Source organism: Vigna radiata, chromosome 7, assembly GCF_000741045.1.
Source record: "Vigna radiata var. radiata cultivar VC1973A chromosome 7, Vradiata_ver6, whole genome shotgun sequence".
NCBI lineage: Eukaryota > Viridiplantae > Streptophyta > Magnoliopsida > Fabales > Fabaceae > Vigna > Vigna radiata.
In genome coordinates this window covers 8,082,841-8,099,856 of record NC_028357.1, presented here as the reverse complement: position 1 = coordinate 8,099,856, position 17,016 = coordinate 8,082,841, and the positions used below count along the sequence as shown (strand labels likewise).

At 32.8% G+C, this 17,016-nt stretch overlaps 1 protein-coding gene across 5 annotated transcripts; it reads right to left on the bottom strand.

Annotated features, from left to right (window-relative positions):
* Positions 1-318: 318 nt before the first annotated feature.
* LOC106768818 (pentatricopeptide repeat-containing protein At1g63130, mitochondrial) lies at positions 319-6,571 on the bottom strand. 5 transcript variants are annotated; one of them, XM_022783071.1, is made up of 4 exons: positions 3,840-6,570; positions 3,093-3,117; positions 2,875-2,944; positions 319-1,447 (listed from the first exon to the last, which is right to left on the bottom strand). In XM_022783071.1, the coding sequence occupies exons 1-4, from the start codon at positions 6,091-6,093 to the stop codon at positions 1,346-1,348; spliced, it is 2,451 nt and encodes an 816-aa protein (XP_022638792.1). In that variant the 5' UTR covers positions 6,094-6,570; the 3' UTR covers positions 319-1,345. The 5 variants fall into 5 exon arrangements, 1 of the variants encoding a protein (XP_022638792.1); XR_002668469.1 differs by having other exon boundaries at positions 1,407-1,447; positions 3,093-4,259; positions 4,350-6,571; XR_002668470.1 differs by lacking the exon at positions 3,093-3,117 and having other exon boundaries at positions 1,393-1,447.
* Positions 6,572-17,016: the final 10,445 nt, after the last annotated feature.

Here is a 17,016-nt window from a genome sequence, read left to right as displayed (position 1 = left end):
CCCCCTTAATTACAATTGTACAATTAATCAGAATATTTGCTCTGCTAATTTAGGAAACAGCCAAATATCGAGTCTTATCTTGGCCGGATATCCAACAAATCCCAACCACAGTATGATTGCAGGGCACAGATAGCACAAACGCCTCATTATGAAAGAGTGCGAAATAAATTGAGACGTGTGATTAAGAAAGGGGTTGAGGGTAAACAAATAATTCAATTATTTTTTTACAAAATCTCCCGAAATGAAGAAGCTGGGCGAACCTAAAGACAACTTTTCTTTTATAACTTATTCCTTTAGTATTCTAGCAAGTATTGCCAATTCAGCATGCCAATGACAGAAGTTTCCATTTCCTCTTGCTAAATATCGAACTACATTCCAGGATCAACACAAGCACATTTCTGTGTAATGCTCGCAGTAGCATGCTCTTTCACTAACAAACAAGGTGAACATATTCAAATATAATTGAAGGTTTAAATATATTTTTGGTATGAATCACTTTAACTTTGGTTTTGATCCGTATACTTTAAAAATTTTGGTTTGGTCCCTACTACAAACGGTATGCCAAAACATGTCTTGTAAGGTACAACCATTTGGACCAATGTCTGGTTTACTCGAGAGACTTAAACCTAAGTAGAAAAAACTATAAGAATAGAAAACAAAACAGAATAAAACTAGGCACCAAGATCTTGTTGGGTGAACTTCTAATAAGCAGTTATGAGAGAAGAAAATAAAAGTAAGCGAACTGAATTTCTACAAGTTAAAATAAAATAATGAACCTCAGTTTTTGGAAAAGTTGGATGCGAGAGCTTCTATACAAATTGTGGCGCACAAGTTTATTTTTCTTATGGAATATGGAAGAAGTTTATCCAAACTAGATGCAAAACCTAAACTTGTAAAACTATAAGGACCACATATCAACCTTATTAAGTATAGGGACCAAAACCAAAATCAAGTAGGACCAAAAATATTAAGACCATAATTGAATTGTTCCAAAAGAAGTCAGCCAGAAGCTCAATAATATTTGACTCCACCATCCCATAAGGCTTTTTCTGGACATTCCCTTTCTTTCTTACCTTTTCTTTACCATTTCATGATAGTTACTTTGTTGCATCATGGTCCCTCCAGATTCCAGCTATTTTATCTTGGAAGCTTCTTCCTCTTCTCTTTTTTTCTTTTGAATTTAAGTTTCTCAAACATATCACTTGAAGCCCACACCAAGTTTCACCTCTTTGACTTTGCAACATTAGGAGGGACTGTAGCCTCTAGCTCAATTCCAAACCTCTAAGAAGTACCCCATAATTCCAAGTATTCTCGTTTGATTCTAAACTTTTTCCTTTCATGATAATCATTCATTTAATGCACTCTCCTCCGATGAGCAAATGAGCATCAAGATTATTATCTCCATGGCTTTGGCCTCATTTTTCTCAGTTTCCTTGTCTTCATTTATCTGTAATGCAGAAAGGCCAAAGCGAAACTTAGTTCTGATATATGCCTTGAACTTCCAATAGATATTGCAAATCTGTTGCGAATTTTACATTTAGACAGGAAGTATTCAAGTTGATCTCAAAAACTTTTACTATACTGGTTTAGTTACAAATTCACCAGAAGATCTTTCATCATTTGCTAATCCAGAAATTTAATATAGCCCTCAGTGATAAGATATAGACTTGAACTCAATTAAGAACAGAGATTAACGTAAAAGGGAGTACTAATTTTAGACAACAGAAAAACGTTGAGGACGTATTATTCTGACCCATTGGTAATCCTTAACATGTTATCAATTCTAAAGAAAGAGACAATATAGATTTTAAGGCAGACAGACAACTGTGAAGAAGATAACATTTTCAATGCATTGTGAACTGAGGACAATGGTGAGTGCCTAATATGTGCAGCTCACTGCAAAGTTCAAAGTAAAAATCCTGTTTAGACAGATTTCAGTGAATATGGCTGTGTAGAGGGAACATGTGAGCCACATAGCAGAGACAATTATTTAGAGCTTAAAAAAAATTTTTTAAAAAGAAAAGGAGAACCTGGTACTCTAAGCTATAAAGCTCGTGAAGGGAAGGAATGGCCAGACACATCATGGATTGAAGGCAGCCTTACCTAGCATTTGCAGCAGACTAATTCCATGAATTGAACCTATGACCTCCTAGTCACACTTCAACAAGTCTAACTGTTACACCAAGGCTACCCTTTCTCTTAAAAGGTTACTTAAAATAAACTATCTTACATCAAGATTAGAAGCATAGCTGGCAAATTAGGTCAAAAGCATCTATAAAAGTCAAATCCAAATAGGTTAAAACATCAATAAAGGCAAGAACCCAAACAAAGCATGCGAAAATGGAAAATCCTCATGCAAAAAACAAAAAGCATATCAACAATAAATCCTCTCTCTCTCTCTCTCTCTCTCTCTCTCTTAATTTACATTGGCGAGATTTCTCTACAGCATCAAAATGTGCATATTTTGATATATTTATGGTGAAAAAAAATACAATTATAAGAAACTCTCATTTTATCGTGTGAACTCCCACCTAATCTTTTGTTTGCCCTTCCCTGGCTCTGTAACGAATCAATGTGACAATTAAGATGCAAAAATTTGTCGTTCATAGATTACCAGCTAAACTTTTTCCTCATCAAGGAAACCAAAGAAGAAGCCCATTTTTTCAGTATCTCAGTCGATCAGAATTTTTTTAACAGTGTCAGATCATTTAGTTTCATTTAGTATTTTGTCCTATCAAACAGTAATAATGAGAAAAATCAATATCTTTTTTTTATATTTATATGCAATAATTTAGTAACAAGAATAAACAGTGCAGGCACATGAGCTTCACCAAGACAGTAAAGAGAAATATAAAATCATAGCTGGGCTTTCACCTTATGATTAAGCTTTTGAGAGATGTGCTTCTTAACAATGTTCAGTTCTAATTCCCAGATCAACACAAGCCTGAAAATAAAAAATGAAACTAATCAAATCTTAAATCCAAACAGCGTGCAATACAAACTCAGCACCACATACTACAACCAAGACACAAACATACACAAGGAAGATTTGATATCACAACTCTCTAGAAGAAAAATAGATTTACACTTACAAAAAAACTCTCCAATGTCCATCACCTGCAGTTCAGTAGATTCAATCACATTTTAGACTGACAATGTTCTCAAGGCTTCGATCATAGAATCAAATTATGCTTCCTTTGCAGCCCTCTAAAAATTGGCTGTTATTATCCATTATAGAGAAACACACATAAAACCCTCCAGAATGGGTAGTAATAACCAATGAATTTATCTTCAAAAAGGGTGATCAATCCCTCAATGGTTTCTTACAGTATATGACACAACGTATTTTGATCACTTGTTTCATGTAATGCTCGAGTAGTCAATGAATGAGTCCAATGTACTGTTCTCACGATTACATAAAATCATGGCAGATTTCAAGGATACTAGAAAGATGAAACAATAAGTTCACAAAGCAATGAATTTATTTTCAATTAACTCTACTCTATTTTCAATCTTCTGAGGTTTATTTCTTGAAAAATAGTCAAATGTGATGTACATGAGGAAATCCATAAAAAGGCCTTTTTCATATGTTTCTCTCACAAGTTCAACGTTATCTCGTTTCAAACGGTAAGCTTGATCCAGTATTCTATATGAGATTTCATCAAAACCAAAGGAAAACTCCGACAACTTTTGACCCCATAGTAATGCCTTCTCTGGCATCCCCTGCTTGCAAAATTGTGACAACAACATATTGGTTGTAATCACATTTGGCACAAAACCGATCTTAAGTAATTTGGCAGTAAGAATCATAGCTCGATCTAATATATCACTACAAATACCATTCATCATAGTGTTGTATGTCACTGTGTCTGGAACAATGCCAGCGGAGATGAGCTCATCCAAAATGATAACTGCTTGATTCATTTTTCGCATTCTGCAGTAGCCATGCATTTGTGTATTATAGGTTGTGATATCTGGGTCAAGCCCACATGAGTACATTTTATCAACCATCTGACCTGCGCCAACCATGTCAAATGCCTTGCAATACCCTCCTATTAATATGTTAAATGTGAAAATATCAGGCGGCAAACCAATCCGTTGCATGTCAAGAAATGTATCAGTTGCAAACTTCATTTGTCCCCGTCTACAATAGCCATCAATGACGATATTGAAGGTGAAGGTGTCAGAAAGAATGCCTTTTTGCCTCATCTCTTTCTCCAACTTTAATGCTTCAGTCATCCTCCCACAATTGCAGAGGCCTCTAATCAAAGAATTGTAAGCAAAATTATTAGGAATAAAACCCATGGCGGACATTTCTAAGAACACTTCATATGCCTCCTCGACATTACCTGCTTTTGAAAGCCCGTCAATTAAGGCTGTAAAGGCAACAACATCTGGATATATACCCCTTTCTTTCATTTCCTTCCACAGAAACTGAGCTCCATCCAAATCATTCATCTTGAAATATCCATCCAAAAGCACCGTGTAAGCCACTTTGTTGATGGGAAACCCCTTCTCTAGCATCCCATACAAAAGTGTCCTGGCTTCTTGCAAGCATCCTTTCCTACACAAACTCATAAGCAAAGAATTACAAGTGGACGATGAAGGAGTGAAACCGCCCAAGACCATAATACGATAGGCTTCAAAAGCTTTGTCTTCTAAACCTGCCCTGCTATAGGCACCTATTACTGAGTTAAAGGCGACAACACTAAGAGTTAGTCCCTTTTCAAGCAGTTCTTGCAATAATGCCATGGCCTCATCAATTCTGCCAGTCCAACATAGCACAGACACAGTTACATCACACAGTGAACAATCTGGAAACAATCCCAATACAATCAAATCTTTCAACAACTTGTTCCAATCATCTTTTCTCCCATACTTATAATATCCCCCAACCAAAATATTAAAAGTCACACAATCAGGAGAAACACCCTTAGTCCTCATCTTTTCATAAAGCGAGATAGCCTGACTAACTTCCCGTGCCTTGAAATACCCATCCATCAGTGTATTATACATAGCTGCATTTGGCGCAATTCCCATATCCTGAATCTGATCAAAGAGCTTCTGCGCCCTCCCCACATTCCCTTCCCGGCAAAGTGCATGCATAATGGTATTAAACGTAGCAAGACTCGGTTCAAGACCACTTCTAACCATCAAATTTAGCCAATCAAACGCAACCGAAGTCCTCCCCCTCACACAGCACGCGTTAATAAGAATGTTAAACGCAAAAACATCAGGACTACACATAAACTTAGGCATCAAATGTAACAAACTCTCCGCAATCGCAATCTTCTGTTGTCTACAAAACCCATACAACATCACATTAAACGTGATATTCGAAGGGCGAGGCCCTCTGTGGATCATATCCTTGAACACCTTCCACACACTACCATAATCGCCAAGCCTAAGCAACAACCTCATGAGAATAGTCAGTGAAGACAAACCAGGCCTAACTCCCACATCCCTCATCTTACGCAAAACCTCCAACGCCTCAAAACTCATCCCCAAATTCAGAAACCCCCGCAAAAGCGTATTCAACACAGAAAAATCAGACTCGTAAATAGCATGATTCTTCCACATAAACTCAAATATTTCGTTGGCTCTCCCAGCCCCAACCCTGGCAATGAGCCAGGAAACCACGTCCTGCGCGAGCAGGTGAAGCCCCTTTGCGGCCAGAACATGCGCCGCGACGCAGCTCAAGCGAACGGTCTCCTCGGAATTGTTCCCGAAGGCTAGCTTGAAGAAGGCAAACGCGGCGTGGCGGGTGTCTAAGAAGTTCATAATCTTGACGAGAAGGAAGGGGCAGAAGCGGAGGGAGAAGGCCTTGAGGGCGAAACCCTGGTCGGTTTTGATGGCGGTGGATAGGCCCAGGACGACTAGGCGACGTTCACGTGCGGTGATTATGTTGAGGGGTTTGAAGGTGGAATCGGCGAGAGGGAGAAACTGAGAGAGATAGTGAGAAGTGTGAGATGGTGAATTGGAAGTAGAATAGTGAGAGTGAGAGAAGGAGAGGATGATTAGGGAGAGGGGATTGAGAGAGGGCTCGCTTGAGAGAGAGAGGAGCGGACGAGAAATGTGGAACTTCGGCGACATTTGGAGGTCGGAGATGGAGATGAAGATGGGAGCGCCGGCACATAACACGGCAGCCCTAATCCAATAACATTTTGTGTTTCTTCTCTTCTCTTAATCCAATCCAAAGCAACTTGTTCATGTTTCTTCTCTTCTCTCATTCTAGTCTAAAAATTGACAGCATAGTACTGTCATGGATGCAAATGCATCCATGACAACACCAATACTATCATCTTCATTACTCAGAACAAACAACAAGGTACTCCAATCTTCGTCATGGTTTCTATCAAGGCTTCAATGGTGAAGGTTATTGTTGGTTGAGCTCACTGTCTACAGTCACTCCTTATGCAGGCAACAAGCCCATAAGCTTTCATTTCTTATGAAGGATGGGTGGCCCAATCCACACATGTAAAGAGGCCAAACGGGAAGTGTTAGTTCACACTATCATCCCTAGGAAGAAAGAGTTTTAAGCACCTCGTTGTTGATATCATATTGGCTCGTGTTATTCTTCCAGCTTTGTTTATTTAAATAGATTTGGAGAGAGTGATTCATAGAAATTAAAGGTAATTTATATTGTGGTTTATTTAAATGGATTTGGAGAGAGTGATTAAGAGAAATTGAAGGTAATTTATATTGTGGTTTATTTGAATAGATTTGGAAGTAAGTGAGAGTAGATTTGGAAATAAAATTTACAAAAAATTAGTATAAGATTTAATTTATGTGTCAAATTAAAAAAATTTATTTTCAAATTCACTCTCACTTACCTCCAAATTTATTCAAATAAACAATAAAAAAATTTTATCATCAAATCTTCTCAAATCATTTCAATTACTCTCCTCTAAATCTACAAGTAAACAAGACCTAATAGATCCACTGTTTAGAATAACTACATATTGATTGGATTGTCTCATTTTCGCTTATGGAAAATGTTTGATATTGAGTCCTCAACAACTTTAGTTTGTTACTTCTCACTTCCTTGAAATCTTCATAGGAAAGCACAAGTGTATCCCACGTACAATTGTATCCCACATTTCCTTGATATCGGTCATGTTATGAATTTTATTGACATAGTCGTTTCATAAAGGGATAAAATAATTTATTAATATAAAAGATTTATTTTATTTAAAAGATTTTCTAAGAAATAAAAGTGTTTATTAATTATTTAATAAATTTATTTTATTTTAAAGATATTATAAAAGACAGAAGGGTTTATTAATTATTTAATTTCAAAAGTTTATTTTATTTGAAAGATTTATTTCATTTGAAAGATTTTCTAAGATATAAGAAGGTTTATTAATTATTTAATTTAAAAGATTTATTTTGTTTAAGAGATTTTATAAAAGATAAAATTTAGTGAATAATTATTCAATTAAAAGATTTTAAATAGATTTTCTAAGAGATGGAGTAGTTAAGGAATGTATTTCCAACTTTTTTTTTCTTTATTATTTTTCCTTGAATTTTGTAGAAAATAAAACTAGAATTTGAGTTAAGAGTTTTACTGTGAAAAAGTGAATTGGGGTAGTGGTGAGACATTTAAATTAAAGCAAAGTAATGGTCTAATATTGTGTTCAAAGTTAAAATAAAAGTATGAGTGATTTTTGAAGAAAAACAAGGAGAACATGTAGAAGAAGCATAAAGTATGAAGTGAAGGTTGAAGGGTTTAATTGAAATGTTGAGTATCCAAGTGAGAGAACTAACTAGATTATTATTTCTTTTTACTTATGTTGTATTGTTATTATTTAACAATCAAAAACATATTCTTAGTTCTCTCTTTCTTGAAATTATATCTAATAAACTTTAATATCTTTCTTTGAATGAAGGAAATCATTCATAAAAAATTACTTTTCAGATGTTTTGGAATTTTAAACACTTTGTGGGTTTATTTTCAAATTTAAGGTTTTTACTTTGTTAAGTAAGTTTATCATTTTATTGGTTTGTGTTTGTATTTTCTTTTATTGTGATTATTGTATATTTTTACACTAAGCATAGGATAGTTCAAGTTGTGATGCACACTAATGAAGGATAAGATTTGGAGCAAGACCAGTAGATGTGTGGGTAGTCTTAGAGTATTGTTTCATTATTATTTTATAATTTTGTCAAGTTAATAAAAGTATTGGATGTAAGACATGGATTTCCTTTTTATTTGAATTTTAGTAAAGTGGTGACGATTTATTTTAAAAAATAATGACTTGAAATATTAATTATAGATGTTAGGAAGAAAAAAATTCTGGTGTTACATAAACAAGTCTCCTTTATCATCAAACAATGTTGGAATGTAATTTTTTACAACTTCCAGCAAATCTATGTTTGTGGAATAAAAAATAAGATATCATTCTAATCTTCCATAGATCATAAAACTCACCTTTGAAGACAAATAAAGGATTGATAGCCTATTCTTCGTTCTCTATTTGATCTACAACGATTAATTATCTCATTCTATTAGGAACTCCCTTAAAAGTTGACTTTGGTACCACTTAATAAAATAATTGGGCTTTAGAAGGGAAGTTGAATAGAGCTTGTACACATTTCTTGTGTAGAGCTAGACTAAACATCTAGTAACAAGAACAAGCATACAAAGATTTATACTGGTTCAACCAAACTCACCAGTCATATTCGTTTCTCCCTTAAATCTTCATCTTAAGAGGTTTAACTAATTAAATAAATTGATTACAATCAGTACAACAACTCTCCAGGTTAGAACAAGAACACACAAGCTTCTCTAGATTATACGAGTACACAAAGCTCTTTAGGTTATAACTTATCAATATAGAAAAGTATTTTGGATGAATTGATTTGATCATTGGATTACAATAATATAAATATACAAATTGATAACCTAATTGGAAAGAGTTAAAAGGGAATAAACTCCACCAATTTAATATCAATTATAATAATTGATATTTAACACTAATAATTAAATTAATTAAAGGGAAAGTGAATATACAAAAATTAGTTAATAAAGGCTAATTATTCCAATTTAAAACTAATTATTATAATTGATATCCTCCCGCAAGTTGGACGATCAGGAAGAGAGATGCAACTTGAACAATAATGAGTCAAATCGAGGATGAAGCAAAGAGGCTTTGTGTTCTACTTCAAAGTAACGTCTAATCTGCATCTTTGGACGCCGTGTGGAGACGCTCCTTTAACTACTTGAGGTGGTTGCGAGATGCCTTGGCATAGGTGCGCTGGAGAAGAGTCCAGAGATCATGTGATGTCATTGTTTGAGACACCAAGGATGCCACTTCAGGGGAGAGAGTGGTGAGGAGAGCATAGTATATAAGACGGTCCTATCGACATAGGTTTGATAAGCAGGATTTGGAGTTGGAGGTACCACAGTGGTGGAGATCGTATCGGCGGTGCATGAAAGGATCCATCTGGATATTTGAGAAGATCATAGCCATCAAGAAGAGCTTCAACTTGAAGTTTTCAAGTGAGGTAATTTGAGGGTAGAAGCTTGGTGACACTGTTAAGGGTGATGCAAGTGAATGGTTTTGATGGCTCATGAGTGTTGCTAATAGATGAAGAGTTTTCATTGGTCATGGGAGGCAAAAGAAAGGAAAGAGCGACGTCTTGTGTTGAAGAAGATAAAAAAAACGAAGAGGATCGTGAATGGCAAAAATTTTATGACCAAACCATCCATGAACAAGTAGAAGATAAAAGACATCAGATGAAAAAGAGACTTTTAGGGGGCCGTCGGTGGTGGCAGTCATAGGCCACCGACGACAACAAAGACAGAGTAGAAAAGGATCACAAAACCTACTTCGATACCATATAGAAAAGTATTTTGGATGAATTGATTTGATCATTGGATTACAATAGTATAAATATACAAATTGATAACCTAATTGAAAAGAGTTAAAAGGAATAAACTCCACCAATTTAACATCAATTATTATAATATCAATTATAGTAATTATAGTAATTGATATTTAACACTAATAATTAAATTAAATAAAAGGAAAGTAAATATACAAAAATTAGCTAATAAAGGCTAATTATTCCAATTTAAAACTAATTATTATAATTGATAATCAATCACCCCCAAACTCAAATATTAAAACCATTAACATAAACATATAAACACTTTAATAGAGCACAATTTAAGCTCACATGGGAAAAACTTCTTATAATGAAGTATTACAAGGTTTTCTCTTAATCTTGAAAGACACTCTAAGATTTAAAATATATGTTATAGGTTGTTGTTGTTCTGGTTGCTTTCATATATTCAACCTTCAACTTATTCTCTATTTGTAGCTTATGAGAATATGATTGTTGCTTCTTCAAATGGAAAGCTTTAATCATGTTTGCCTTCTTGTAAAGCTTTTAAACTTTATCTTCTATCTTGGTATCAAAGGAAAATTGGTGTGGAATGATTTTATTTACTTCTTCTCCAACATTTAAAATTATATCTACTAAAGGAAACTTTTCAAGGAGATAAAGCAATAACATGAAATTAGATAATAAACAATAGACAATAGATGAAGTTTTGTAGTCATCTAGTCCTTTGATAACACTTGATAAAGAAATTTTATCGCTTTGAGGTCCTTTATCTGCATAACTACAACTTGCTAATTGAATAATAACATTTAATTTCATCACTTAATAGTGTTTGTTATTATCAAAATCACTTAAATCTCCCATGCAATAAAGTTTATTGTATCGTTTGATCTTAATAATAGAAATGAGGATGAGACAAAAATTTAATACTTATTAAGTATGAGATATGGATAAGGATAAATTTTTAATTTGAGAATGAAAATGGGATGTATAGTTAAATTACATTTGTTTGCCCATCTTTCATCCCTACTAAATAATGATTATATTACTTTAAAAGCAAGATAAATAATTGATTCAATATAACAAGTATTAACATATTTCGTTTTTAGTACAATACAAAAACTATTGGTATAACCATTTAAATTATGTTAGTTTTCGTTTGAACTCCATTAATTATTAATATAATTGAACACATGTTTCACCTTTAATAATTGTCATTTGTGTTTATTTAAGGAAAAATCAAGGTTAGTATGTAATTAATATGGAAGGAATCATGAAATTTTTTAAGGATTAAATATATTTTTATCCCTTAACTATAACAAAAAGTTAAAATTAGTCCCTCCGGGAAAATAGTCTGTTTGGCCCCTTTACTTTCTAAAGCAATGAATTTAGTCTCTCTTTTTTTCATGACATTAAATTTTGTTCCACGTAGGCATCTACTTACATGTGTACTGACATATGAATAATTTTTTTTGAAATGAAAACCCCCAAGGATCTTTATCAAGCTCATTCCTTAATTCTTCTTCAAATAAAAAAACCCTAAGGGCTTCTCCATCCTCTTTATCACATGAAGCTGAAGTACCTAAAACCACTAGAGAAGAGAGTTGAATAATGTTGATGGAAAACTTTTTCGCAACCTATCTGATATAACACTTTCGTCAAGTATAAGGAATTTTTTGTAAGTTGTCAAACGCTTGACCTTGCGATTAGTTTAAACAATAACTTCTTTTCAAGTGTTATTCAGAATATCCGTTGTAGTATTTTAATGAAATTTCATGTTTAATGAATAATCGTTTAATATAGGAAGCTCTTATATTTGAAACGAAAATGTAACTACAGGTTTTTAGAAGAGAAGCGTTGAGAGAGAATAAAATAGTAAATGCATAAATATTTTTATATTGGTTCACTCCAACTGGGCTACATCCAATCTCCTATAACCTTATAGGGTTCCACTATAATTTTCAACAAGATTACAAATGAGTATTCTTACTACTCCTCATATCCCTAGACAATCCTGGTATCCCTTGATACGCTACCTAATTGAGTTTCACCCACTTCTGGTTGCGTAATATTCTTCACCCACTCTTGGTTTCCACTAGACAATCCCGGTATCCCCTGATACGCTACCTAGTAATCCTTAACTCTCCTAACTAAAACAAGTGTTTGAATTCTCTTCAGACTTTGCAATCAATCTAATTGCTTACATGTCGTTAGACGTTTACTCTCACAAAGAGGATATATGTTCAATACAATACTGTTTACAGACTCACTAAGTGTTTTTCTTTCTTTTCTCTCTACTTACAAATAGTAAGCTGATATTACAATGAAGCTTAAAAGTGTTTCTCGACTTTTTCTTTTTTTCTTCTCAGATATTCTCTTTTGCTCTTGAGCTTTTCTGTGTTTTTCTTTCGACGATGTTGCTTCTCTTATGATATTCTCTTTTTAAGCTATTCTCTCGATTCTTTCTTTAAATCTTCTTCTATTTAAAGGCTTCTCAAAAGATATCTGTCAGACTTGAGCTTTTTCCTCGAATCTTGTGTCTTCTTTGTTTTATTGTGTGAAGCAACCATTGGTTAAAGTCAATACGTTAAAGCATACTTGCTTTTCCAATAATTTGATAGAAGTAGGTTATACTATTTTATTGGCACGACTTCTGATGGAGAAAACATTTTGTGAATGTCTTCTTGTCTCTAATGTCCACTTCTGATATATTTCAAATAAAGTAGGTAAATACGTGTAGTAGGTAATCTGCACAAAATAGAGTAGATGTGCATGCAACATATATGTCTTTTCTCTTATCACTTTTGTTGTTTTTGAACGTTCAACATATAATGACATTCAATGCTTGTTCAGAACAAAAAAGTGTTCTTTCTAAGGCTTTCCTGTGTTACTAGGTATTTAGAGATTTTGAGCTTAACACTTAAGGTTTTGCTATCTTGATATTCTAGTTATGACATCCTTATATTCTCATTTCATTTAATGTTGTTTTGTTAAACTTATATTAAAGTGTTTAAACATATTACTCTTATAGACGATTTTGTCTTAACAATCTCCCCCTTTTTATGTTTAACAAATACACATCTAAACAATATGATTTTTCTTAGTTCAACGTAAAGGTTCAATTTTAAAATGTTTAAAGTTTTTAGTTATTTATTAATTTACGAATTTATATTTCTTAGTGTTCATCTTATGCATGCAGGTTAGTGTTATAAATAGTTAAAATAAATAAGGGCAAAATAATCAAGACATACTAAATAATCAAAGCACAAGGTAAAGAAAAGATTAAAATCAGAGCACAAAATAAATAAATAAATAAATAAAAGAACTTAAATTTAAACACATTAACATATTACATGAATTTGTAAAACGTTATGCACAAACTTCTTAAGAATATGGAGACTCCCCCTAATTTTGTGCTATCCTATTTTATCTTATCGTCTAGCATACTCCTCCTACGTACATGCTCCTAAATGTTGACGTGTCTATATTTTCTTTCCCTTATTTAATAAACATAAAAAGGGAAGGAGAGGGAGGACATCACTGCCTGACGTAAGAGAACTGCTCCTGAACATCATTGCTCGCAGATCATTTTAGAACGTTGCAATGATGTGGGAAAAATATGGTGGAAAAGAAGAAGAGAGAAGGAAAAGAAGGATCACGAGAGGGAATGGAAGAAATATAGTGGAAATCAGGTAAGGCAAGGTCTGACGGTGAAAGATGTAGGTTAGGTGAAAGAACTACTTGCGTAAGGCAGATAAGTTTTGAATACGAGACTGGGAAGGGGTCTTAGATGATCATATTCATCTTGATCTGGTGATTGAAGAAGATGATGATGGTGGTATGGAGGTTTGGATTACGGTTTCATTAGTTAAGAGTTCGAGAAGATTACAAATGCGTTGTTTAGTAAAACATTCAACATACGATTATCAGATGGTATAAACATTAGATGCTTTTTAAAAAGCTATTTGAGAAATGCAACATTAGCGGGCTTTTGTTAGACAATACATTTGTAAGACACTTGCTTAAATTAACATTATTTGAATATAACATATTTTAAGCTTCAATGTTAGTATTGAGATAGATGCATCTTTTTGTAAAACACTTTTCTTGTAAAACGTTGTTCACTTAGATGATATTTATAAAACACTATTTTTAACGCATATCGTCTAATAAAGACGTTTCCTTTCATTAGACGTTGTTTATAAAGCTTTGTTTGTCAAATAATGTAATATAGAAAACCTTATTGTAAGCTTGTTTTGGTCTAGAAAAGATGTTCCAAAATATTTTTCTCTTAGACATTATTTCTTTAAAAAAAATTCACTCAAAGCGATATTTCGTTGAATCTTTTTTGTTAAATTTCAAAATCTGAGTTGCTTGATGATATAGTCTTTAGATGATATTGTCTTAACAATCTCTCATTTTTTTATGTTTAACAAATACATATACTAAACGAAATGATTTTGAAAAGATTTTAAGTACATATGTATCGTAGCGTATGTATATTGCATATATGTATCAGAGTGTGTGTTTTCACAACTTTTTTAGAAAATAAAATTTCAAAGCGTTTATATATCAAAGTTGTAGCAGAGCATAATTTATGATTCTTATCAGTGTGAAAAAAATGTTAGAGCAATAATATCATATCATATATGTATATATGTATCAAAGTAAACAAATATAAGCAACCAAATATATCATGAGTTTTTCTTTACATACTACTAAAACATATCATTCAGAGCTATCAGAGCAAATGTTATGTACAAAAAAAAAATCATACGTTTATCATATTATTCAAGATCAATCATGAGACATATATGACTATCATAAGTCATAAATCATTTATGCAAAACATATGTGTATCAAAGCAAGACGTAGATGTTTTTATGCAAAACATGTGTATCAGAGCATAAACAAAAACCTATATGTATCAAAGCATAAATACTCATACATGTATGGGAGCATAAATATCAAATCTAAGTCATATGTATATGAGAGTAGACGAGTAGATGATATGTAAGAACATAATAAATATTTTATATTTCAATAGATAAATATTTTAACACATATGAGATATGTACTCCCTCTAGATGCAATAGCCTATTTTCCCTCTAATTCTAATAACTTTCCAATAATTATATCATAGCATTAAAACATTCAATCAACAACATATCAGAGGAATCAACAATATATCAAAGTTAGAGCAATATGACATTATGGCATAACATTACCTTATCCGAGTTTACCTCTCTTGGGATTGATTTTTGTCTGAGCTTTTATGTGACTGACCTATGTCTGACCTTGGATCAAATGTCGACTTTCAGAAGTGCTCTCATGTTGCTTGAGTGAGAGATATTTTCTTTATGATTAAGCAATTTCCATTCTTTTCTTCCGCTTGTGAGGAGGAAGCCAATTACAGTGATATGTGCACTCATCTTTCCTAGATTAAGCAGTGGAAGATGTTTTTGTACTATCCACTCACACCAAACAGAATGGGTCCCTAGCCCGAGAACGAGGGACAAAACATTCTCTATCCAAGTTGTCTAACTTTTGATTCAAAGCTTAGAACTCCTATTGGTGTGTAGTTGTTCTAGGTAGTCTTTTGTATGCCAAATTGTTGCTTCATCTCTTGCATTCCAATGACTACCTGTTGGAGATTTTCCTCATTTTTATTCAGGAGTGTCTCCATGTGGGTTTTGGTTGGATTGATGGCTTGTGAATCCATATCAAGTATAGAAGAATTGGATGATTGGGTTTGACTGTGCGACAACACCATGCACTCCTATGTTATGGGGAAGTATTTCTATTTGGTCAAGCGTCAAATATTCTTATCAGATTTAGTTGAGCAATATTCAAAGTAGACTATCATCATTGTTGATGTATTACTTTGTTCCAAATCAGTACGATAAAAAATTTCATCTACAAATAATCTCTAATGTTCAAATCAATAAAAAGTTTTAAATAAATATTTATAAATAAAAACAATTATAAAATTAAATTATCACACTTCCTATCCTATTAAGATATGTATTTATAATCTTCTTAAACTTAAGAATAATATATAAATATTATTAATGAATACTATTATTATAAATGGATATTGTTTTTATATAAAATATCATATATTTTATAAATATTATCTTAAGGTAGTTACGCTTGAATCCTTTATTTATTAAGCTGTTTCTAGACTTATCAAATAATAATATTTTAAATATGAAGAAGATAGGTACAATATGCATTGGAAATAGAGAGATGAATATGTTAGGTTGAAGGAAAGCTTGCAGCTTATGCAGATTTTGAAGATTTGAAGATAATATATATGGTAGTTTAAAGGATGTGATTGTTGCTTTTATAAATGAGAAAGAGGACACAATGAAAAAATGTTAATGGACATGTATGCGTAAATAATTGACAATTTTAGACTAGGGTTGGTGTTGTGATACATCTATTCTTCTATGATGGTTATGTTGAATGCTGTGGCTTATCATACCAACTTCAAATGAAATAATGCATGTTACTATCTAAATTTAATTTTATTCAATTCAAAAGTACATTGTTTAATTTTTAGGATTTTTAGCTTGAACAATTATAATTGAGTTTATTGAGATGTGTACTTTATCTTATCAGTTAGTTACCAGAAGCAGATAATATTCCTAAAAGTTTTATGAGATGATTCTATTAAAACAATTATACTTGCTTAATAATTGAGAATCATTATCTTAAACAAAACAAATTCAGTACAAAAATAAGTGACATGGTAAGAGAAAAATACTAAAAAAAAAATAATCATTAAATCATAAAAGAGAAAAGAAAGCATCCATAAAATCCAAAACATTAGAACATTAATTTGTTAATTATGATTTGAAATTGGTGATTATGTGTAATATTTTTATGATGGGAATGAACCTAACTTTCGCACCTTATAGTATTTATTTATTTATTTTATAAATTAGATAAAGGATGAAAGGGGTCCACATGCCATTCAATTAAATAATGAATGAATGAATGAAGGGCAGAGTTAACAGAGGACAAGGAGACAAGTGGTACCTAATGGTTCCCCACCATTGTATAAAAGTGGCTATGCATTGGGCTTGGCCCAATCATGAGTGGGGGCCCATTTTCTCATGCTTTTGCCATCAAATTCCCAAAACCTGTCTGTCCCTGCGTGCA

What these genes read in the sequence shown, in the direction of transcription:
- LOC106768818 (XM_022783071.1), bottom strand. Translation starts at nt 6,093, where the DNA reads ATGTCGCCGAAGTTCCACATTTCTCGTCCGCTCCTCTCTCTCTCAAGC. An exon ending in ATACAACACTATGATGAATG is followed by an intron (nt 3,118 to 3,839) that starts GTATTTGTAGTG and finishes ACTGAACTGCAG; the next exon opens with GTGATGGACATTGGAGAGTT. An exon ending in GGACATTGGAGAGTTTTTTT is followed by an intron (nt 2,945 to 3,092) that starts GTAAGTGTAAAT and finishes TTTTATTTTCAG; the next exon opens with GCTTGTGTTGATCTGGGAAT.